The following is a 16,705-nucleotide window of genomic DNA, read 5'->3' as shown; positions in this document are numbered from 1 at the left end:
CTCTGATAAGTGTTAACAGCTTGCCTACTCGAGTCACAGTTGGAACTAAAATATAAACCTTCCCTTGGTGGCAAAAATTCAAGTACTTGGATATTTGTATCACTTCTAGCAATGGGACTTTGGGCAGGTTTCTATACTGTGTCTCACAAGTTTAGAATCTCATCTGTAAAATGGGAAAAACAGGGGTTGTTCTGAAGGTTAATTCATGAAAAGCAGAATTGGACATGTAACAGCTCTCAAATGCTGGGTATTACCACAGTTTGGCAAACTTGGGGCTTTTATCTATCATGGTTGCAATTATCAACATCTGCATGTTCTGGGTAACATTCTAAGCCATTAACAAAGCAGACTAAGTTCTACAGATAGGCCTGTACTGGGATTTCTAGGTTGGAAGGAATGGATGATTTGGGCCAGCATTCAGTTTGTATTTGCTTGTGGGGTAACTTCATAGCTGGGGGAAGTCGACTTTGAAGACCAGGAAGCCACCCAGGGGTGGAGTGTGGGAGGGGCAGAGACTTCACTGAAACAAAAGTGAAAGCAAACAGCCTGCATAAGAAAGAAGTGTCTTCCAGGCTCCGGTGGGTGAGACCAAAGCTCCTCAAAGTACAAGCAAGATTTTAGTTATTGGGGACTCTGCCAGTGTGTGCACAGCTCTGAAGGTTCACCTCTTGCCAACTGGATTCCAGACTATGTCGGTGAGGAGGAGGGTCTTGGGGGTGGGGAGAATCAGGAGCGCCCTTTTTGGCCAGGAATCTACTGGTTTCTCAGAGTCTAGCAAGCAAGCCTCTTGCTGCCCATCTCTTAGACCTGCAAAAGGTCCTGGGGGAGACTGGCTGGGATGACATCTCTAGGGTGTTGGTCCTCTAACTGCCTCAGAGATAGTTCTAAAAACTGCACCTCAGGAGATCATGAATTCCTTGTGCGGATGTGTATTTTTCTGGAGAAAGAATCCATCATTTTCATTATATACTCAAAAGGGTTCTGTGACCCCTAAAAATTTAGGAATTGCTCACACCTTTATCTCCTGAGATCTTCCTCAACAAATGCCTCCCCTCCTTACATTTCCGTTTCAACTTAACCTAGGACTCTCTTCAGGATGAGGGGAAGAAGTGTTCCTCTTCTGGGACCTAAGCTCCCCCCCACCCTCAACGTCTGCTGTGGTCCCTCCTTTCCCAACCCATGAATGCCCCTGCTCACAGTAGACTAAGCCCTCTGCTGGCTAGTCCTCTGTTTCAGCCTGTCTAACTTTGATCACCAGTGCCTGGCATGCAGTAGGCACTCAGTAGACACCTGTTGAATGAATGAATCTCATCTAAATTCTTCAGCCTTTCTCTCCCTCTCCCTCTCTACCCCATCTGTTACAAATACGAAACGGTTCATTTCGCCTGCCTCTCAACTGTAGGAAGAAAGACCACAGACTTTAGAGCCAGCCTGACTAGTTTCAGAACCTGGTTCCTCCAATTGTGTGGCCCCGGGCAAGTTACTAGCCTCTCTAATGCTTATAATCTAAGTCCTATTCCCTTATCTGTATGGTGGGAATAACAGTAACACTTCCACAGAAGAATACCTACCTGCAAGAATTAAACTAAATAATCCCTAAAATACACAGTGAACACTGAGCACTCTGCTTGGCACAAACTAAGTACTCAATACCTGCTCATTATTGTTAACATTACCAACATTTTCAGAACTCCAGTTCCCCAGGACGATCTTGATTCACCCCCACCTCCTACCATTCTGCTAAAACTGCTTTCTCTCTTTTCAAAATTATTTTATTCATTTTTGACTGTGGTGGGTCTTCGTTGTTCCAAGTAGACTCTCTCTAGTTGCGGTGAGTTGGAGGCTACTCTCTAGTTGCGGGATGCCGGCTTCTCATTGCAGTGGCTTCTCTTGTTGCAGAACACTGGCTCTAGGTGTACGGACTCAGTAGTTGTGGCTTCTGGGCTCTAGAGCATAGGCCAATTAGTTGTGGCTTAGTTGCTCCGAGGTATGTGGGATCTTTCCAGATCAAGGATTGAACCTGAGTCCCCTACACTGGCAAGTGGATTCTTTTTTTTTTAATGTATTTATTTTTAATTGGAGTATAATTGCTTTACAATATTGTATTGGTTTCTACCATATATCAATATGAATCAGCCATAAGTATATGTATGTCCTCTTCCTCTTGAACTTCCCTCCCATCTGCCACACCATGCCACCCGTCTAGGTTGTCATAGAGCACTGGATTTGAGCTACCCACGTCATACAGCAAATTTCCACTGGCTATCAAATTTTACATATGGTAATGTATATATTTCAATTCTACTCTCTCAATTCATCCCAGGCAGGCGAATTCTTAACTACTTGACCACCAAGGAAGTCCTAAAACTGCTCTCTTAGAGGGACTTTCCTCTTAAACAGGAAATAAGGAAGGTGGTTTCAGGAAACTGTAATTTTGAAAAATAACCCTGAGAGCAGGAGGAAGCCACAGCAGTGGGAAGATGATGCACTTTGGCACAAATTGCAGTCAATTAGGGATCCTTTCTCAGATTCAAGTTAGAAGTGAGAGTTCAGATAAGTGAGACCGCCATTGCTGCTTTGAACACCTCAGAAAGGGGGAGTGGTTTCATCAGGACAGGAAAAAAAGAGCTTCAGTCAGTCATTTCAGTCGCTCAGTCTATCCAGCTCTTTGCGACCCCATGGACTGCAGCATGCCAGGCTTCCCTTTCCATCACCAACTCCTGGAGCTTGCTCAAACTCATGTCCATTGAGTCGATGATGCCATCCAACCATCTTATCCTCTGTATAGTAAGAAGAGCTTACTAGGAGGCAAAGATAAATAATATGAAATCCAGGACTAGGGCACCCTCTACTAAATGCAAAGTTCACTCTGATGAAAAGGCCAAGTATCACTCTAAAGATAAAAGGGCCACCAAGGAGTCAAGCAAGAAGGATCATTTGTTGTTTAGTCACTGAGCAGTGTCTGACTCTTTGAGACCTCATAGACCCTGGACCACAGCACGCCAATCTTCCCTGTCCTTCACTGTCTCCCGGAGTTTGCTCAAACTCATGTCTATTGAGTCAGTGATGCCATCCAACCACCTCATCCTCTGTCACCCGTTTCTCCTCCTGCCTTCAATCTTTCCCAGCATCAGGGTCTTTTCCAATGTGTCAGCTCTTCACATCAGATGGCCAAAGTATTGGAGCTTCAGCTTTAGCATCAGTCCTTCCAGTGAATATTCAGGATTGATTTCCTTTAGGATTCATTGGTTTGATCTCCTTGCTGTCCAAGGGACTCACAAGAGTCTTCTTCAACACCACAATTTGAAAGCATCAGTTCTTTGGCGCTCAGCTTTCTTTATGGTCCAACTCTCACATCCATACATGACTACTGGAAAAACCATAGCTTTGACTATATGGACCTTTGTTGGCAAAGTGATGTCCCTGCAGAGATAAAAGTCAAAACAGGCACAGCGCTTCCAGTGGTAGCAGCAGCTTCAGGTCTCGGTTCAGTTCTGCCTCCAGTCTGGGCTCCAGCACCAGCACAGGCTCCATCAGCGACTCTAGCTCATCTTCAGCATTGAGCTGCTCAGGAAGTTCCAGCATGTTCCCCAGCTCCAGCTCCAACAGCTCCTCTGGCTCTCCAGTCCTTCTTGGCACAGACGTGACAACAGGTGGCGTTCACGCTCCAAGTGTAAACCAGCCGAAAGAGATGAAAAGGAAAGGAAAAGAACCCTTCCCTTAAACCCACCAAAGAACGCATGGGGAAGCTCATCAGGAATGGGATCAAGGATCACATCATGAAGATATTCTCCACCTATGGGAAAATTAAAATGATTGACATACGCCTGTAGAAAGCATCCACCCCCATCTGTCTAAAGGCTATGCCTATGCATGAGTTTGAAAATCCACATGAGGCTGAGAAGGTGCTGAAGCTCATGGACAGAGAATAAATCGATGACCAGGACATCACAGCTGCTGCTTCGCTGGCTCCTTGGCCTTGGCCACCACCCAGGCGATCCCCCCTTCCCCAGCCCCTGAAGAATGCTGCCACTGCCTTCCATATAGCACAGGTCCAAGGTTGAGGAGAAAGTCACGTTCCCCTTGACAGATGGTGCTCCTGCAATCCTGTTCTCCCGGGGCTGCCGCCACCACAGGAGCCTCTCCAGTTCCGACTCCTCCCGATAATCAGGGCCACTGAAGCTCTACCCCATCCAACTCACTTCTGTCACTTTTCTAACCGAAGGAGGATTGGTAGGAAGGAAATCCCTCCTCAGGGGCAGACTTGGAAGGTGAAGGGAGCAGTTGAGATGTTCCCGGGGCAGCAGAGTTCCGGCTGCAGAGTGTTGTGGGTTTGGTTTGGTTGGCGTCTTGCTTGTAAAGATGCCCTCCTGTTTTCTAGCTAGAAAGCTTCCACGTTTCTAGTTCCTGAGAGTCGGTTTTGTGGCAAAGCCAGCAGAGATGAGCAGGGGGCTCCTAGTGATGGGTCAACCCCAGCCTGGGAGCACATTGTCCCATTCTACAGATGACTTGGAGGGCTATGGAGTCCCACAGGAAAGGACATGCTTTTACACAACGGCGATCCCTGTTAGCCTGGCCCTGCTCCCCTGCCTAAGTCCTCTTCTGACCTCTAGGGTAAGATACCCCCAGTTATCTACCCAAAATGGTTATATTTAGATGTGTGCGTGCACACACACACACACCCACGTCTCCCTCTCTTTCTGAAATTGGTAAGTTGAGAGCCAGGTGTGCCAGGTCACCACAGAACCCCCACTGTGTTGGTATTCATGGTGGTCCTGCGGGTCACCTTGGCAATGTGTACATGGCTTTTCTGGCTTTTATTGTATAGTCAGTACTATAAATTTTCTGTTTTGAGTTTTGTAACTTTGTAGCATTTTAGACAAAGTTGTGTTTGTTGAGTAGAGTAAAAGAATTGTGTTTAATAAACCTAGAATTAGAGTTCCCCCCCCAAAAAAATCACCCTAAATTTGTTGCTGAGAGACAACCTCTATTAATGGCATTGTGATTCCAATCCCAAAGAAAGGCAATGCCAAAGAATGGTCAAACTATCACACAATTGCACTCATCTCACATGCTAGTAAAGTAATGCTCAAAATTCTCCAAGCCAGGCTTTAGCAATACGTGAACCGTGAACTTCCAGATGTTCAGGCTGGTTTTAGAAAAGGCAGAGGAACCAGAGATCAAATTGCCAATATCCGCTGGATCATCGAAAAAGCAAGAGAGTTCCAGAAAAACATCTATTTCTGCTTTATTGACTATGCCAAAGCCTTTGACTGTGTGGATCACAATAAACTGTGGAAAATTCTGAAAGAGATGGGAATACCAGACCATCTGACCTGTCTCTTGAGAAACCTGTATGCAGGTCAGGAAGCAACAGTTAGAACTGGACATGGAACAACAGACTGGTTCCAAATAGGAAAAGGAGTACGTCAAGGCTGTATATTGTCACCCTGCTTATTTAACTTATATGCAGAGTACATCATGAGAAACGCTGGGCTGGAAGAAACACAAGCTGGAATCAAGATTGCTGGGAGAAATATCAATAACCTCAGATATGCGGATGACACCACCCTTATGGCAGAAAGTGAAGAAGAACTAAAGAGCCTCTTGATGAAGGTGAAGGAGGAGAGTGAAAAAGTTGGCTTAAAGCTCAACGTTCAGAAAACTAAGATCATGGCATCTGGTCCCATCACTCCATGGGAAATAGATGGGGAAACAGTGGAAACAGTGTCAGACTTTACTTTTTTTGGGCTCCTGAATCACTGCTGATGGTGACTGCAGCCATGAAATTAAAAGACGCTTACTCCTTGGAAGGAAGGTTATGGCCAACCTAGATAGCATGTTTAAAAGCAGAGACAGGACGGTTTGTGAGCGTTCGTGTCTCTCACCTGCCACCTTCCCTCCTTTGCTTCCCAGAAGGATGCCGATATACCAGGTAAAGCCCTATCACGAGGGCAGTGGATCTCTCCGTGTAGAGCTTCCCACCTGCATGTACCGGCTCCCCAACGTGCACGGCAGGACCGGCAGCCCGGCGCCGTCCGCCGACCACGTGCAGGAAGCCTCGGACCCGTCTCTTCAAGCTCTTGAGTCCCGCCAAGACGATATTTTAAAACGTCTGTACGAGTTGAAAGCTGCGGTTGATGGTCTGTCCAAGATGATTCAGACGCCAGATGCGGACTTGGATGTAACCAACATAATCCAGGCTGACGAGCCGGCTGCTCTGTCGACCAGCGCTGTGGACTTAAATGCCATGCTTGGACAGGACCACGGGGCGCTGAAGGACATCGTGATCAACGCCAACCCCGCCTCACCGCCGCTCTCCCTGCTGGTGCTGCACCGGCTGCTGTGCGACCACTACAAGGTCCTGTCCTCGGTGCACACCCACTCGGCCGTCGGGAGCGTGCCGGCCAACCTCCTGCAGTGCTTCGGCGAGCAGGCGAGGCAGCAGCCCCGCCACGAGTACCAGCTGGGCTTCACCCTCATCTGGAAGGATGTGCCGAAGACCCAGATGAAGTTCAGCGTCCAGACGATGTGTCCCATCGAAGGGGAAGGGAACATCGCCCGCTTCCTGTTCTCGCTCTTTGGCCAGAAGCAGGATGCTGTGAACTTAACCCTCATAGATAGCTGGGTGGATATAGCTATTTTTCAGCTGAAAGAGGGCAGCAGTAAAGAGAAGGCCGCCGTGTTCCGCTCCATGAACTCTGCCCTCGGGAAGACCCCCTGGCTCGTGGGGGATGAGCTCACAGTGGCGGACGTGGTGCTGTGGTCTGTGCTCCGGCAGACGGGGGGCTGTGGTGGGACGGCGCCGGCCAATGTGCAGAAATGGATGCAGGCCTGCGAAAACCTGGCCCCTTTCCACACGGCCCTCAAGCTCCTTCAGTGAGGCTCGGCCACTGATTTTCAAGGGTTTCGATTTTAAGAATGGTGCTGTTTCGTGCCTATTATTGGTAAAGGGACTCCTACTAAAATCAAAGCCTTTATTTAGGCCCAAGATCAAGTATCAATAAAAGCATCATATAATTAAAAATAAATAAATAAATAAATAAAAGCAGAGACATTACTTTGCCAACAAAAGTCCATCTAGTCAAGGCTATGGTTTTTCCAGTGGTCATGTATGGATGTGAGAGTTGGACGGTGAAGAAAGCTGAGCGCCGCAGAATTGATGCTTTTGAACTGTGGTGTTGGAGAAGACTCTTGAGAGTCCCTTGGACTGCAAGGAGATCCAATCAATCCATCCTAAAAGAGATCAATCCTGGGTGTTCATTGGAAGGTCTGATGTTGAAGCTGAAGCTCCAATACTTTGGCCACCTCATGCGAAGGGTTGACTCATTGGAAAAGACCCTAATGCTGGGTAGGATTGGGGTCGGGAGGAGAAGGGGACGACAGAGGATGAGATGGTTGGATGGCATCACCGACTCGATGAACATGGGTTTGGGTAGACTCCGGGAGTTGGTGATGGACAGAGAGGCCTGGCGTGCTGCAATTCATGGGGTCGCAGAGAGTCGGACACGACTAAGCGACTGAACTGAACTGAACTGAACTGATGTCTATCTTCCCAGAATTTTTTTGCCTTCCCATACTTTAATAAATATCATCATGAATTAAAACATTTAAAATCAACAGACTAGGAAGAATATTTATAGGCAATTTTACATTTTGTTTTTTTGGTTTATTGTGAGCATTTATCCATGTTAAATGTTCCTCATTACTATGTGTTTTAATTGCTACATAATATTTTATATGGGCTTTTCAGGTGGCTCAGTGGTAAAGAATCCACTTGCCAATGCAGAAGATGTAGGAGATGCCAGTTCAATCTCTGGGTCAGGAAGATCCCTTGGAGGAGGAAATGGCAACCCACTCCAGTGTTCTTGCCTGAAAAATCCCATGGACAGAGGAGCCTGGCAGGCTACAAGCCATGGGATCACAAACAGCCAGACAGACTAAGCACATAGCACCTAATATTTTATATTGAATTGTTTCTCTCTTGTTGGCCATGTAGACTTCTTTTTTTCTGTTGTAAACAAGGCTACAATAATCATCCTTGTATGTGTGCTGACCATTTCCTTATGATAAGCAGGACTGTTTTTGGGGGGGGGGTTGCTCAATCTCAAAATCATTATCATGCTTCCTGGCAGAAGGCCTGTTAGCAGTACTGTGCCCAGCCCAGGCTCTTCATCCTTAAACATGTTGTTCTTCATGCCTGCTCTCCCTCCGGTTTCACTAGCCTTTTCTGCATTCTCCTCGGCTGGTTCTTCCTTGTTCCTCGATCTCTAAGAGTTGGATGCCCCGGAAATCAGCACTTGGACCCCTTCTTGTTTATCTCATTTAGTTTGTGACTTTAAATATCTGTGCATGGATAATTCTCATGTTTATACTCATGGCCTATATCAGTGGTGAAGAATCTGCCTGCCAATGCAGAAGATTCGGGTTTGATCCCTGGGTTGGGAATATCTCCTGGAGAAGGAAATGACTGGTGGCTCAGATGGTGAAGAATCTGTCTGCAATGCAGGAGACCTGGGTTTGATCCCTGGGTCGGGAAGATCCCCTAGAGAAGGAAATGGCAACCCACTCCAGTATTCTTGCCTGGAGAATCCCATGGACAGAAGAGCCTGGCAGGCTACAGTCCATGGGGTTGCAAAGAGTCAGACACGACTGAGCAACTAACACTTTCACTTTCCAATATTCTTGCCTGGAAAATCCCATGGACAGAGGAGCCTGGCGGGCTACAGTACATGGGGTCGCAAAGAGTCAGACAGAACTGACCACACATACACACACACACACACACACACACATATGGCTCATCCCCTAGAATGTAAAAGCTCCACAGTGAAGTTTTCTCTGTTTGGTTCACTACTGTATCCCCAGAGCCTAGAGTAGGGTCCGGAACAAAGTAGATGCCTCGTAGTTGATAGTTGTATGAGTAAATATGGAAGCAAATGAGGGAGGGGACTTCCCTGTAGCCCTCTTTTTCTTTTGCCTGTTTTATTTTTCTTCTTCCTTTGTGTTTCTGACACTACCTAATTCTGGCCCTGGCCCTGTCCTGACTATGCCCTCTTTTTCCTCTCAGCATTCCTCTGCATGCGTTATGCTAAGTTGCTTCAGTCGTGTCTGACTCTTTGCAACCCTATGGACTGCAGCCCACCAGGAGCCTCTGTCCATGGGATTCTCTAGGCAAGAGCACTGAAGTGGGTTGCCATTTCCTTCTCCAGGGGATCTTCCTGACCTAGGGATCAAACCTGCATTTCCTGTGTCTCCTGTATTGTCAGGTGGTTTCTTTACCCTTAGGGCCACCTGAGAATCCTCTGCATTCCTTTATCTTTCCTGAAAACTAACTAGGTATCTTTGAAGATTTTTTTTTTTTTTGCTGTGCTGCATAGTATACAGATGGAGAAGGAAATGGCAACCCACTCCAGTACTCTTGCCTGGAGAATCCCAGGGACAGGGGAGCCTGGTGGGCTGCCGTCTACGGGGTTGCACAGAGTCGGACACGACTGACGCGACTTAGCAGCAGCAGCAGCAGCAGCATAGTATACAGAATCTTAGTTCTCTGACCAGGGATCGAACCCCCACCCTCTCTAGTGGAAGCATGGATTCTTAACCACTGGACCACCAGGGAAGTCCCAAAGATCATTCATTCTGTCTCTGGATGAGTTCTTCCACCTTCTTGGCTTCTATCATTAGCACATACTGTTCTAACCCAGAGTCCTATCCACCGAATCCTGTTCCTGGACCCTGTGTCTTCAATAGCCTTGTGTTTGACTCACTTTTGCCCACTAGGGGTCTTTTTTGTTAATTTTGGTCCCACTGCATGGCTTGTACTAGGACATAACCAGATGAAGGGGGAACATATTTTCCTTTTTTTTTTTATTGTCATTTTTTTTTCCATTTTTTTTTTTTCATTTGTCTCCAGAGTCTATAATATAGGACTGCATGGTGCAGAGCAGACAATCTATATCAGGGGTCCTCAACCTCCAGGATCTAATGCTTGATGATATGAGGTGGAGCCGATGTAATAATAATAGAAATAGTGTTAGTCACTCAGTCGTGTCTGACTGTTTGCAACCACATGGACTGTAGCCCCTCAGGCTCCTCTGTCCATGGGATTCTCGAGGCAAGAATACTGGAGTGGGTTGCCATGCCCACCTTCAGGAGGATCTTCCCAACCCAGGGATTGAACCTGGGTCTCCTTCATTGCAGGCAGATTCTTTACCGTCTGAGCCGCCAGGGAAGTCCCAATAGAAATAAAGTGCACAATAAATGTAATGCGCTTGAATTGTCCCCAAACCATCCCCCTCCCCAGTCCACAGAAAAATTGTCTTCTGTGAAACTGGTTCCTGGTGCCAAAAAGGTTGGGGACCACTGGCTTAGAGGATCTCAGTCCCCTGACCCGGGATTGAACCCAGGCCATGGCAGTGAAAGCCCAGAATCGTAACCACTAGACCACCAGGAAACTCCCCGTATTATTTAACCTTAATGGATCTCAGGTTCCTCAACTATCAAATGGGGATTATTAAATACAAAACATTTAACATAGCACTCATCAGATGCCAGAAACTACTTTTACAAGTAAAATTATACATAGGTAGAAATTGGTATTCCCATTTTATAGATGAAACCAAGGCAGAGAGAGTTAAACAACTTGCCCATTGTCTTGCAATAGTAAGAACAGCTGGATGTAAGTCCTGGAGGTTTGACCCCAGAATTTATGTTCTTAATTGTCATGTTACACTGCCTGCCAATACTGCTATGATGAACACAGATAGCATGAGATTTTATCGTAGGGGTGGTCAGGTTCTAAACTTCACAAATAAGGAGGAGAATGCATTTGTTGTTGTTATTTTTCAGTACCTAAGTCATGTCTGATTCTGCGACCCTATGGACTGCAGCATGCCAGGCCTCCAGGTCCAACACTGTCTCCCGGAGTTTGCCTAAGTTTACGTCACTGAATCGGTGATACTATCCAACCATCTCATCCTCTGCCTCCCTCTTCTCCTTTTCTTCTTCAATCCTTCCCAGCATCAGGGTCTTTTCTAATGAGTTGGCTGTTTGCATCAAGGGACCAAAATATTGAAGCTTCAGTTTCAGCATTCTGAAGAATGCTTGCATGTAGTCAAATGAACCTCAAATTATTAACTCACTCCTAAGTATCCAGAATTTACAGTCTCAATGAGCTCAATGTAAAATGGATAGCAATTTTTTTTTTTCAGTTGAGCACCTGGCGGATATTGGCTTCCACTTAGGGACCAAGTTAATGTTAGGTAAATAAATAGCATGTATAGCTGAATTCAAGCGCAAGTTGCTCAGTCATGTCCAACTCTTTGCGACCCCATGGACCCCATGGAATTCTCCAGGCCAGAATACTGGAGTGGGTAGCCTTTCCCTTCTGCAGGAAATCTTCCCAACCCAGGAATTGAACCGGGGTCTCCTGCATTGCAGGCGGATTCTTTACCAACTGAGCTATCAGGGAAGTCCTGAATTCAAGTAAATGACTATAATCGGCCTGTGTTGTCCTTGAAAAGTCTGAAGTTTCAGCTGGGAATTGGAGATAGGAAGCAGTTTCATGATACTTAAATGGGATGGATTCCAACTGTGCCTGGCATTTAGCAGGTCCCCAATAACTACTGGCTCTCTTCCCTTGCCTGTTGGGTCAATGACATTATACCAAACCCTTGAACACTCAGGTCTGCAACCTTAGCACTGTCTCTCCAGTCTGTCCCCTCTGTCTCCTTAATACAACATCCAGAGTCTGGGGGCTTTTCCTTAAGGGACATACTCCCCCGCACGTGTTCCCTGTGCCCACCGCCAGAGGCTCGGGTCACCCCTGTCACATCTGTGAGAATTAGAGCTGCAGAGTCTGGGTTTGTTTCCTTGTTCAGGGTTCCTGCTGCTCCAGTCCATCCTGCCATCACTGTCAGATAGAACTCTTTTTTTTTTTTTTTTTTAGTATAGTTGATTTACAATGTTGTATTAGCTTCAGGTATATAACAAAGTAATTCACTTATACATATATACATATTCTTTTTCAGAGTCTTCTCTATTATTATAAAATATTGAATATAGTTCCCTGTGTGATAAAAGAGGTCCTTGTTGCTTATCTATTCTCTACATAGTAATGTGCATCTGCTAATCCCAAACTCCTAATTTATCTCTCCCTCACCCCTTTTCTCCTTTGGTAACTGCAAGTTTGTTCTTTATGTCTGTCTTCACTTTGTCAAAAATTCATTTGTATCTTTTTTTCAGATTCCACTTATAAGTGATATTATATGATATTTGTCTTTCTCATCTGATTTACCTCATTTAGTGTGATAATCTCTAGGTCCATCCATGTTGCTGCAAAATGACGTTACTTCATTCTTTTTATGACTGGGTAATACTCCATTGTGTGTATAAAACATCTTTATCTACTCATCTATTGGTGGACACTTAACTTGCTTCCATGTCATGGTTATTGTAAATAGTGCTCCTATGAACATTAGGCTGCATGTGTCAGTGAAAACTCTGCAAATTCGAGTTTTCATCTTTTCTGGATGTATGTTCAGGAACAACATTGCTGGATGATATGGGTAACTCTGTTTTTAGTTGTTTATTTTTTGGCAGCGTCAGGTCTTAGTTGCAGTATGTGGGGTCTTCCTTGCATCAAGAGGATCTTTCACTGAGGCACATGGACTCCAGTTGTGGTGAAAGGGCTCAGTAGTTGTGGCACACGGGCTTAGTTCCTCAACCAGGGATCAACCCCACATCCTCTGCCACTGGACCACCAGGGAAGCCCCTATTTTTAGTTTTTCAAAGAACCTCCATACTGTTTTCCAACTGGTTGCACCAATTTACATTCCCACCAACAGTGCAGGAGGGTTCTCTTTTCTCCAAACCCTCTCCAGCATGTATTATTCATAGACTTTTTCATGATGGCCATTCTGACCTGGTCTGAGGTCATTGTAATTTTGATTTGCATTTTTCTAATAATTAGTGATGTTGACCATTTTTTTCATGTGCCTCTTGGCCATCTGTATGTCTTCTTCAGAGAAATGTCTACATAGGTCTTCTGCCCATTTTTTGATGGGCAAATTGAGCTATTTTAAACACTGTATCCATCACCTCACTCCCCCTTTCAGAAATCTTCACTAGTTCTCCATTTCCCTGCTGATAAACTCCCCTGCTTGAATATTTTTTTAAATTGTATTTATGAAGCTTTTAGCTTTTAAAAATAAATAAATTTACTTATTTAAAGCTACGTATTGAATAGCCTTGCCAATTACTAGGTTTTCAAATAATATGTATAATTAGATCAAGATTTAAAGCAGAAATAAGAAGATAGGTTAAGGACTGAATCCAGTTCAAGAATGCATTTTATTTGTCATATTTCTTTAAAGTCAAGCCATCTTTTTCAAATAAAAAAATTCAGGTTTCTGATTTCCCTTAGAAACGGGAAGATATAGGATACTGAAACCACATTCCATGTGAAGAAAACTTGGCTAGAGCCAAGATGGCGTTGCCACTCTAGTGGGGACATGCTGTCTCCAGGATGTCAGAGTCCCCACCTCTCCACATCACATTACACGGGCTCCCCTGACTCACGGATGTCATCTCGCTGCCCCTGAGAATCACTGATTATTTCTCACTACTCATTAACCAGCATTATTTGGTCAAGCCCTAGATTTCGTCTGCTTAAAACAGAGTGAACTCACCCTGAATGATTCAGCACCCTCTGTAATATGCTTCCATTATGTCATTCGTTCACTTCATTCATTCATTCAACACACAATTTACTGAATGCCTGTTTTGTGCTGGGGACACAGAGATGGCCAGGACAGAGTCCCATCCTCCCTAGTGAGCTCACACTTCCCTGAGCTGACCTTATTTATCAGGCTTCCAACCGCAGGGTGAGCGATCCACTCCACAAAGGTGCATTTATTCCCATCCCTGGTGTCATTCCCTTGGCCATTTGTCAGCTCTCACTCTCTCTCTGGACCTGCCTCAAATCACGCCCAGTCTGAAAGGCTGCTTGGCACAGTGGAAAGGGTGGCAGTCATGGGACAGGCTGGGAGATCTTGGGTAAATTACTCCTCTATTCTGACTTTGATTTCTTCACTGTAAAGCACAGATTAAAAGTCTGGAGTCAGACTGCCTAGGGCCGGATGACTGTGGGCAAATCATTTGATCTCTCTGAACTACAGTTTCCTCCTCTGCAAAATTAGGGCAAGAGTGTGTTTGTGTTTATTTCATAAGGTTGTTGCAAGACGTGAGTGATATAATTCATATGAAGGGCTTAGCACAGTGCCTGATATACACTAAGTGCCTAAAAATGTTACCTGATAGTCTTATCTTACAACTCTAAGCCCCTATTCCTCCCCTAGGTCTCCCTAGCTCTGTTAACCCCTACAGGACAGTCCCTCCTCCAAATTCCTGCTGTCCTCCACCATCAGTTGTGTGATTGTGAACTGTCTTGAATACCATTTCATACAGGCCCGAGGGCTGGACCTTTGTCTTCCATTGCCCTGTGTCATGCCCAGTCCCTCATAGCAGGAGCTCAATTGATGTTTTCTGTTTTCTTTTGGACTGTGCTGGGTCTTTGCTTGTAGTGCACGCAGGCTCAATAGTTATGGCGCATGGACTTAGTTTCCTTCCAGCATGTGGCTCTCAGTTCCCAGACCAGGGGTCAAGCCTACGTCCCCTGCATTGGAAAGTGGATTCTCAACCACCAGACTCACCAGGAAAGCCCCTCGATCAGCGTTTGTTAAACTCTAGGGCTCCAGGAATGACCCAGCCATGGCTGCTGCAAAGGCTCCTGCCCTTCAGAGCGGCCAAGATGAGGGCATTCAAGCTGGGCCAGGACGAGCCCAGGCCAGGGTAAATGTGTTGGGTTGTTCTCAGGCTGAGCATCAGCCCTGCTCTCACCCTTCCCGTGGCTCATTCATTCTCTGGTTGTTGCCCTCTGCTCCAACAGGCTCTCCAGGCCCTTCAGGAGGAACAGGCCAGACTAAAGATGAGGCTGCAGGAGCTGCAGGAGCTGCAGAGGAATCTCAGGGACTGCCCCCAAAACAAGGTAAGCTTCAAGAGGGTGTAGCCTGGTGGAGAAAGCTGGGGAAGTCTTAGTTTCACTCCTGGCTGTGCCATTTCCTTGCTGTGTGACCTTATCCACTTATTCACTTATTCCACTTCTTCATCCAGCTCTCGTTTCAGGATTAATCCCTGGCACTCAGCATCAGTCACATATAATTGGGGGTGCTTCCCTCCTGGGAGGGAGTGGTGGACTCTCCCCAACTCTGAAGTCTGCATCACTTTCTCCTCCCCCACCCACAGGTCCCATTCCCTGTGCCCGAGTCCCCCTTGGTGTTCCGAGGACACTTTCAGGAGGGCAAGGCAATGGCCAAGTCTGTGGTTTCGAATGTGCGGATTTGTTACCCTCTGCCTGGAGGCTCTGCTCTGGTGACCTTTGATGACCCCAATGGTGAGCTCCAGGAAACCCTGGGAGGGAGGCTGGGAGGCTTCCTAGGACCAACCCTGCTCCCCTTCCTCAGTGGCCAAGCAGGTGCTACAGCAAAAGGAGCATCAGATCAACGTGGAAGGGTTCCGGCTGAGGGTTCAAGTCCAGCCCCTGGAGCTACCCGTGCTGACCACCATCCAGGTGACAGAGTGGCAGGGCCTTGGGACCTGCAGGGGGCCCCGTGCACTGGGCACAAGGGCTTTGGGCTGTGTCTGGGACCACTTCCTCCTGTCTTTCCCCAGGTGTCCAGCCAGATGAATGACCAGAGAGTGCTAGTCAGTGGGTTTCCTGCCGAGCTCAAGCTAAGTGAGGAAGAGCTGCTGGACAAGCTGGAGATCTTCTTTGGCAAGACCAAGAATGGAGGTGGTGACGTGGAGATGAGAGAACGGCTGCAAGGGGGTGTCATGCTGGGCTTTACTGAGGATGAAGGTAAGGGCCTTGCTGGTGAGATGAAAACAGGGGCATCAGGCCACAGGAGGGGAGAGCCCTGGATGCTGAAGGTCTCCTGCTCCCTGTCCCGACAGTGGCCCAGCACCTGTGCCAGATGGGCCAGTTCACAGTGCCACTGGGTAAGCAGCAGTCCCGTCTGAGAGTCTCTCCCTATATGAGCGGGAAGATCCAGAAGGCCGAGGTAAGTGGGAAGGTAAAAATGGGGACTGGGCTGGGCCACCTGTCTGCACACCAGAAACGCCCAAGGAGGGATCACAGCCCCAAAACCCCACTGACCTATCCGCTTCCCACCTCTCCAGGCCTCCTGCCCCCTCCCATACTCCCAGGATCATCACCTGCCCTGACCTCTGCCCCCCAGAAGCCCAACCCGCGTGAGCCTTTGCCCATCTCCTGGCTCCCTTTCCAGGTCAGGCCCCAGCCTGTGCCCCAGTCGGTGCTGGTGCTCAACATTCCCGACGTCCTGGACAGCCCGGAGCTACAAGACGTCCTGGAGATCCACTTCCAGAAACCCACCCGTGGCGGCGGGGAGGTGGAAGCTGTGACAGTTGTACCCCCGGGACAGCGGGGCCTGGCAGTCTTCACTTCGAAGTCAGGCTAGGAGCCCGCCCTACTTATCAAGCCCACCCCTCTGCCAAGGCTCTTAAACCAGGTTGGGGCTGGAGGCACGTACAGGAGAAAGTGATGAGGCTGGTCGACGGAGGGAGGGATTAGGAGTGGTGAAATGCTGAGAACAGTAAAAGTGCCCGAATGGCATGATTCTCTTCCTCA

The 16,705-nt window shown here is 47.1% G+C and overlaps 2 protein-coding genes and 1 pseudogene across 3 annotated transcripts; all 3 read left to right on the top strand.

Annotated features, from left to right (window-relative positions):
- Positions 1-550: 550 nt before the first annotated feature.
- IFI35 (interferon induced protein 35) lies at positions 551-16,690 on the top strand. Its single transcript, XM_081577427.1, has 7 exons — positions 551-695; positions 14,948-15,046; positions 15,304-15,451; positions 15,522-15,628; positions 15,730-15,916; positions 16,012-16,118; positions 16,344-16,690. The coding sequence occupies exons 1-7, from the start codon at positions 690-692 to the stop codon at positions 16,533-16,535; spliced, it is 846 nt and encodes a 281-aa protein (XP_081433553.1). The 5' UTR covers positions 551-689; the 3' UTR covers positions 16,536-16,690.
- On the top strand, positions 2,192-4,167 carry LOC145542371 (uncharacterized; annotated as a pseudogene).
- LOC145541296 (aminoacyl tRNA synthase complex-interacting multifunctional protein 2-like) lies at positions 5,865-7,039 on the top strand. Of its 2 annotated transcripts, none has more exons than XM_081577425.1 (2): positions 5,865-5,935; positions 6,056-7,039. In XM_081577425.1, exons 1-2 carry the CDS (start codon positions 5,921-5,923, stop codon positions 6,881-6,883), a joined length of 843 nt encoding a protein of 280 aa, XP_081433551.1. In that variant the 5' UTR covers positions 5,865-5,920; the 3' UTR covers positions 6,884-7,039. The 2 variants fall into 2 exon arrangements, with proteins under 2 accessions (XP_081433551.1, XP_081433552.1); XM_081577426.1 differs by having other exon boundaries at positions 5,892-6,058; positions 6,263-7,039.
- Positions 16,691-16,705: the final 15 nt, after the last annotated feature.

The sequence above is a fragment of the Giraffa tippelskirchi genome, chromosome 3, assembly GCF_054371585.1.
Source record: "Giraffa tippelskirchi isolate mGirTip1 chromosome 3, T2T-mGirTip1v1.2.pri, whole genome shotgun sequence".
NCBI lineage: Eukaryota > Metazoa > Chordata > Mammalia > Artiodactyla > Giraffidae > Giraffa > Giraffa tippelskirchi.
Note: the sequence above shows the minus strand (reverse complement) of the source record. Positions and strands in the feature narration are given on the sequence as shown.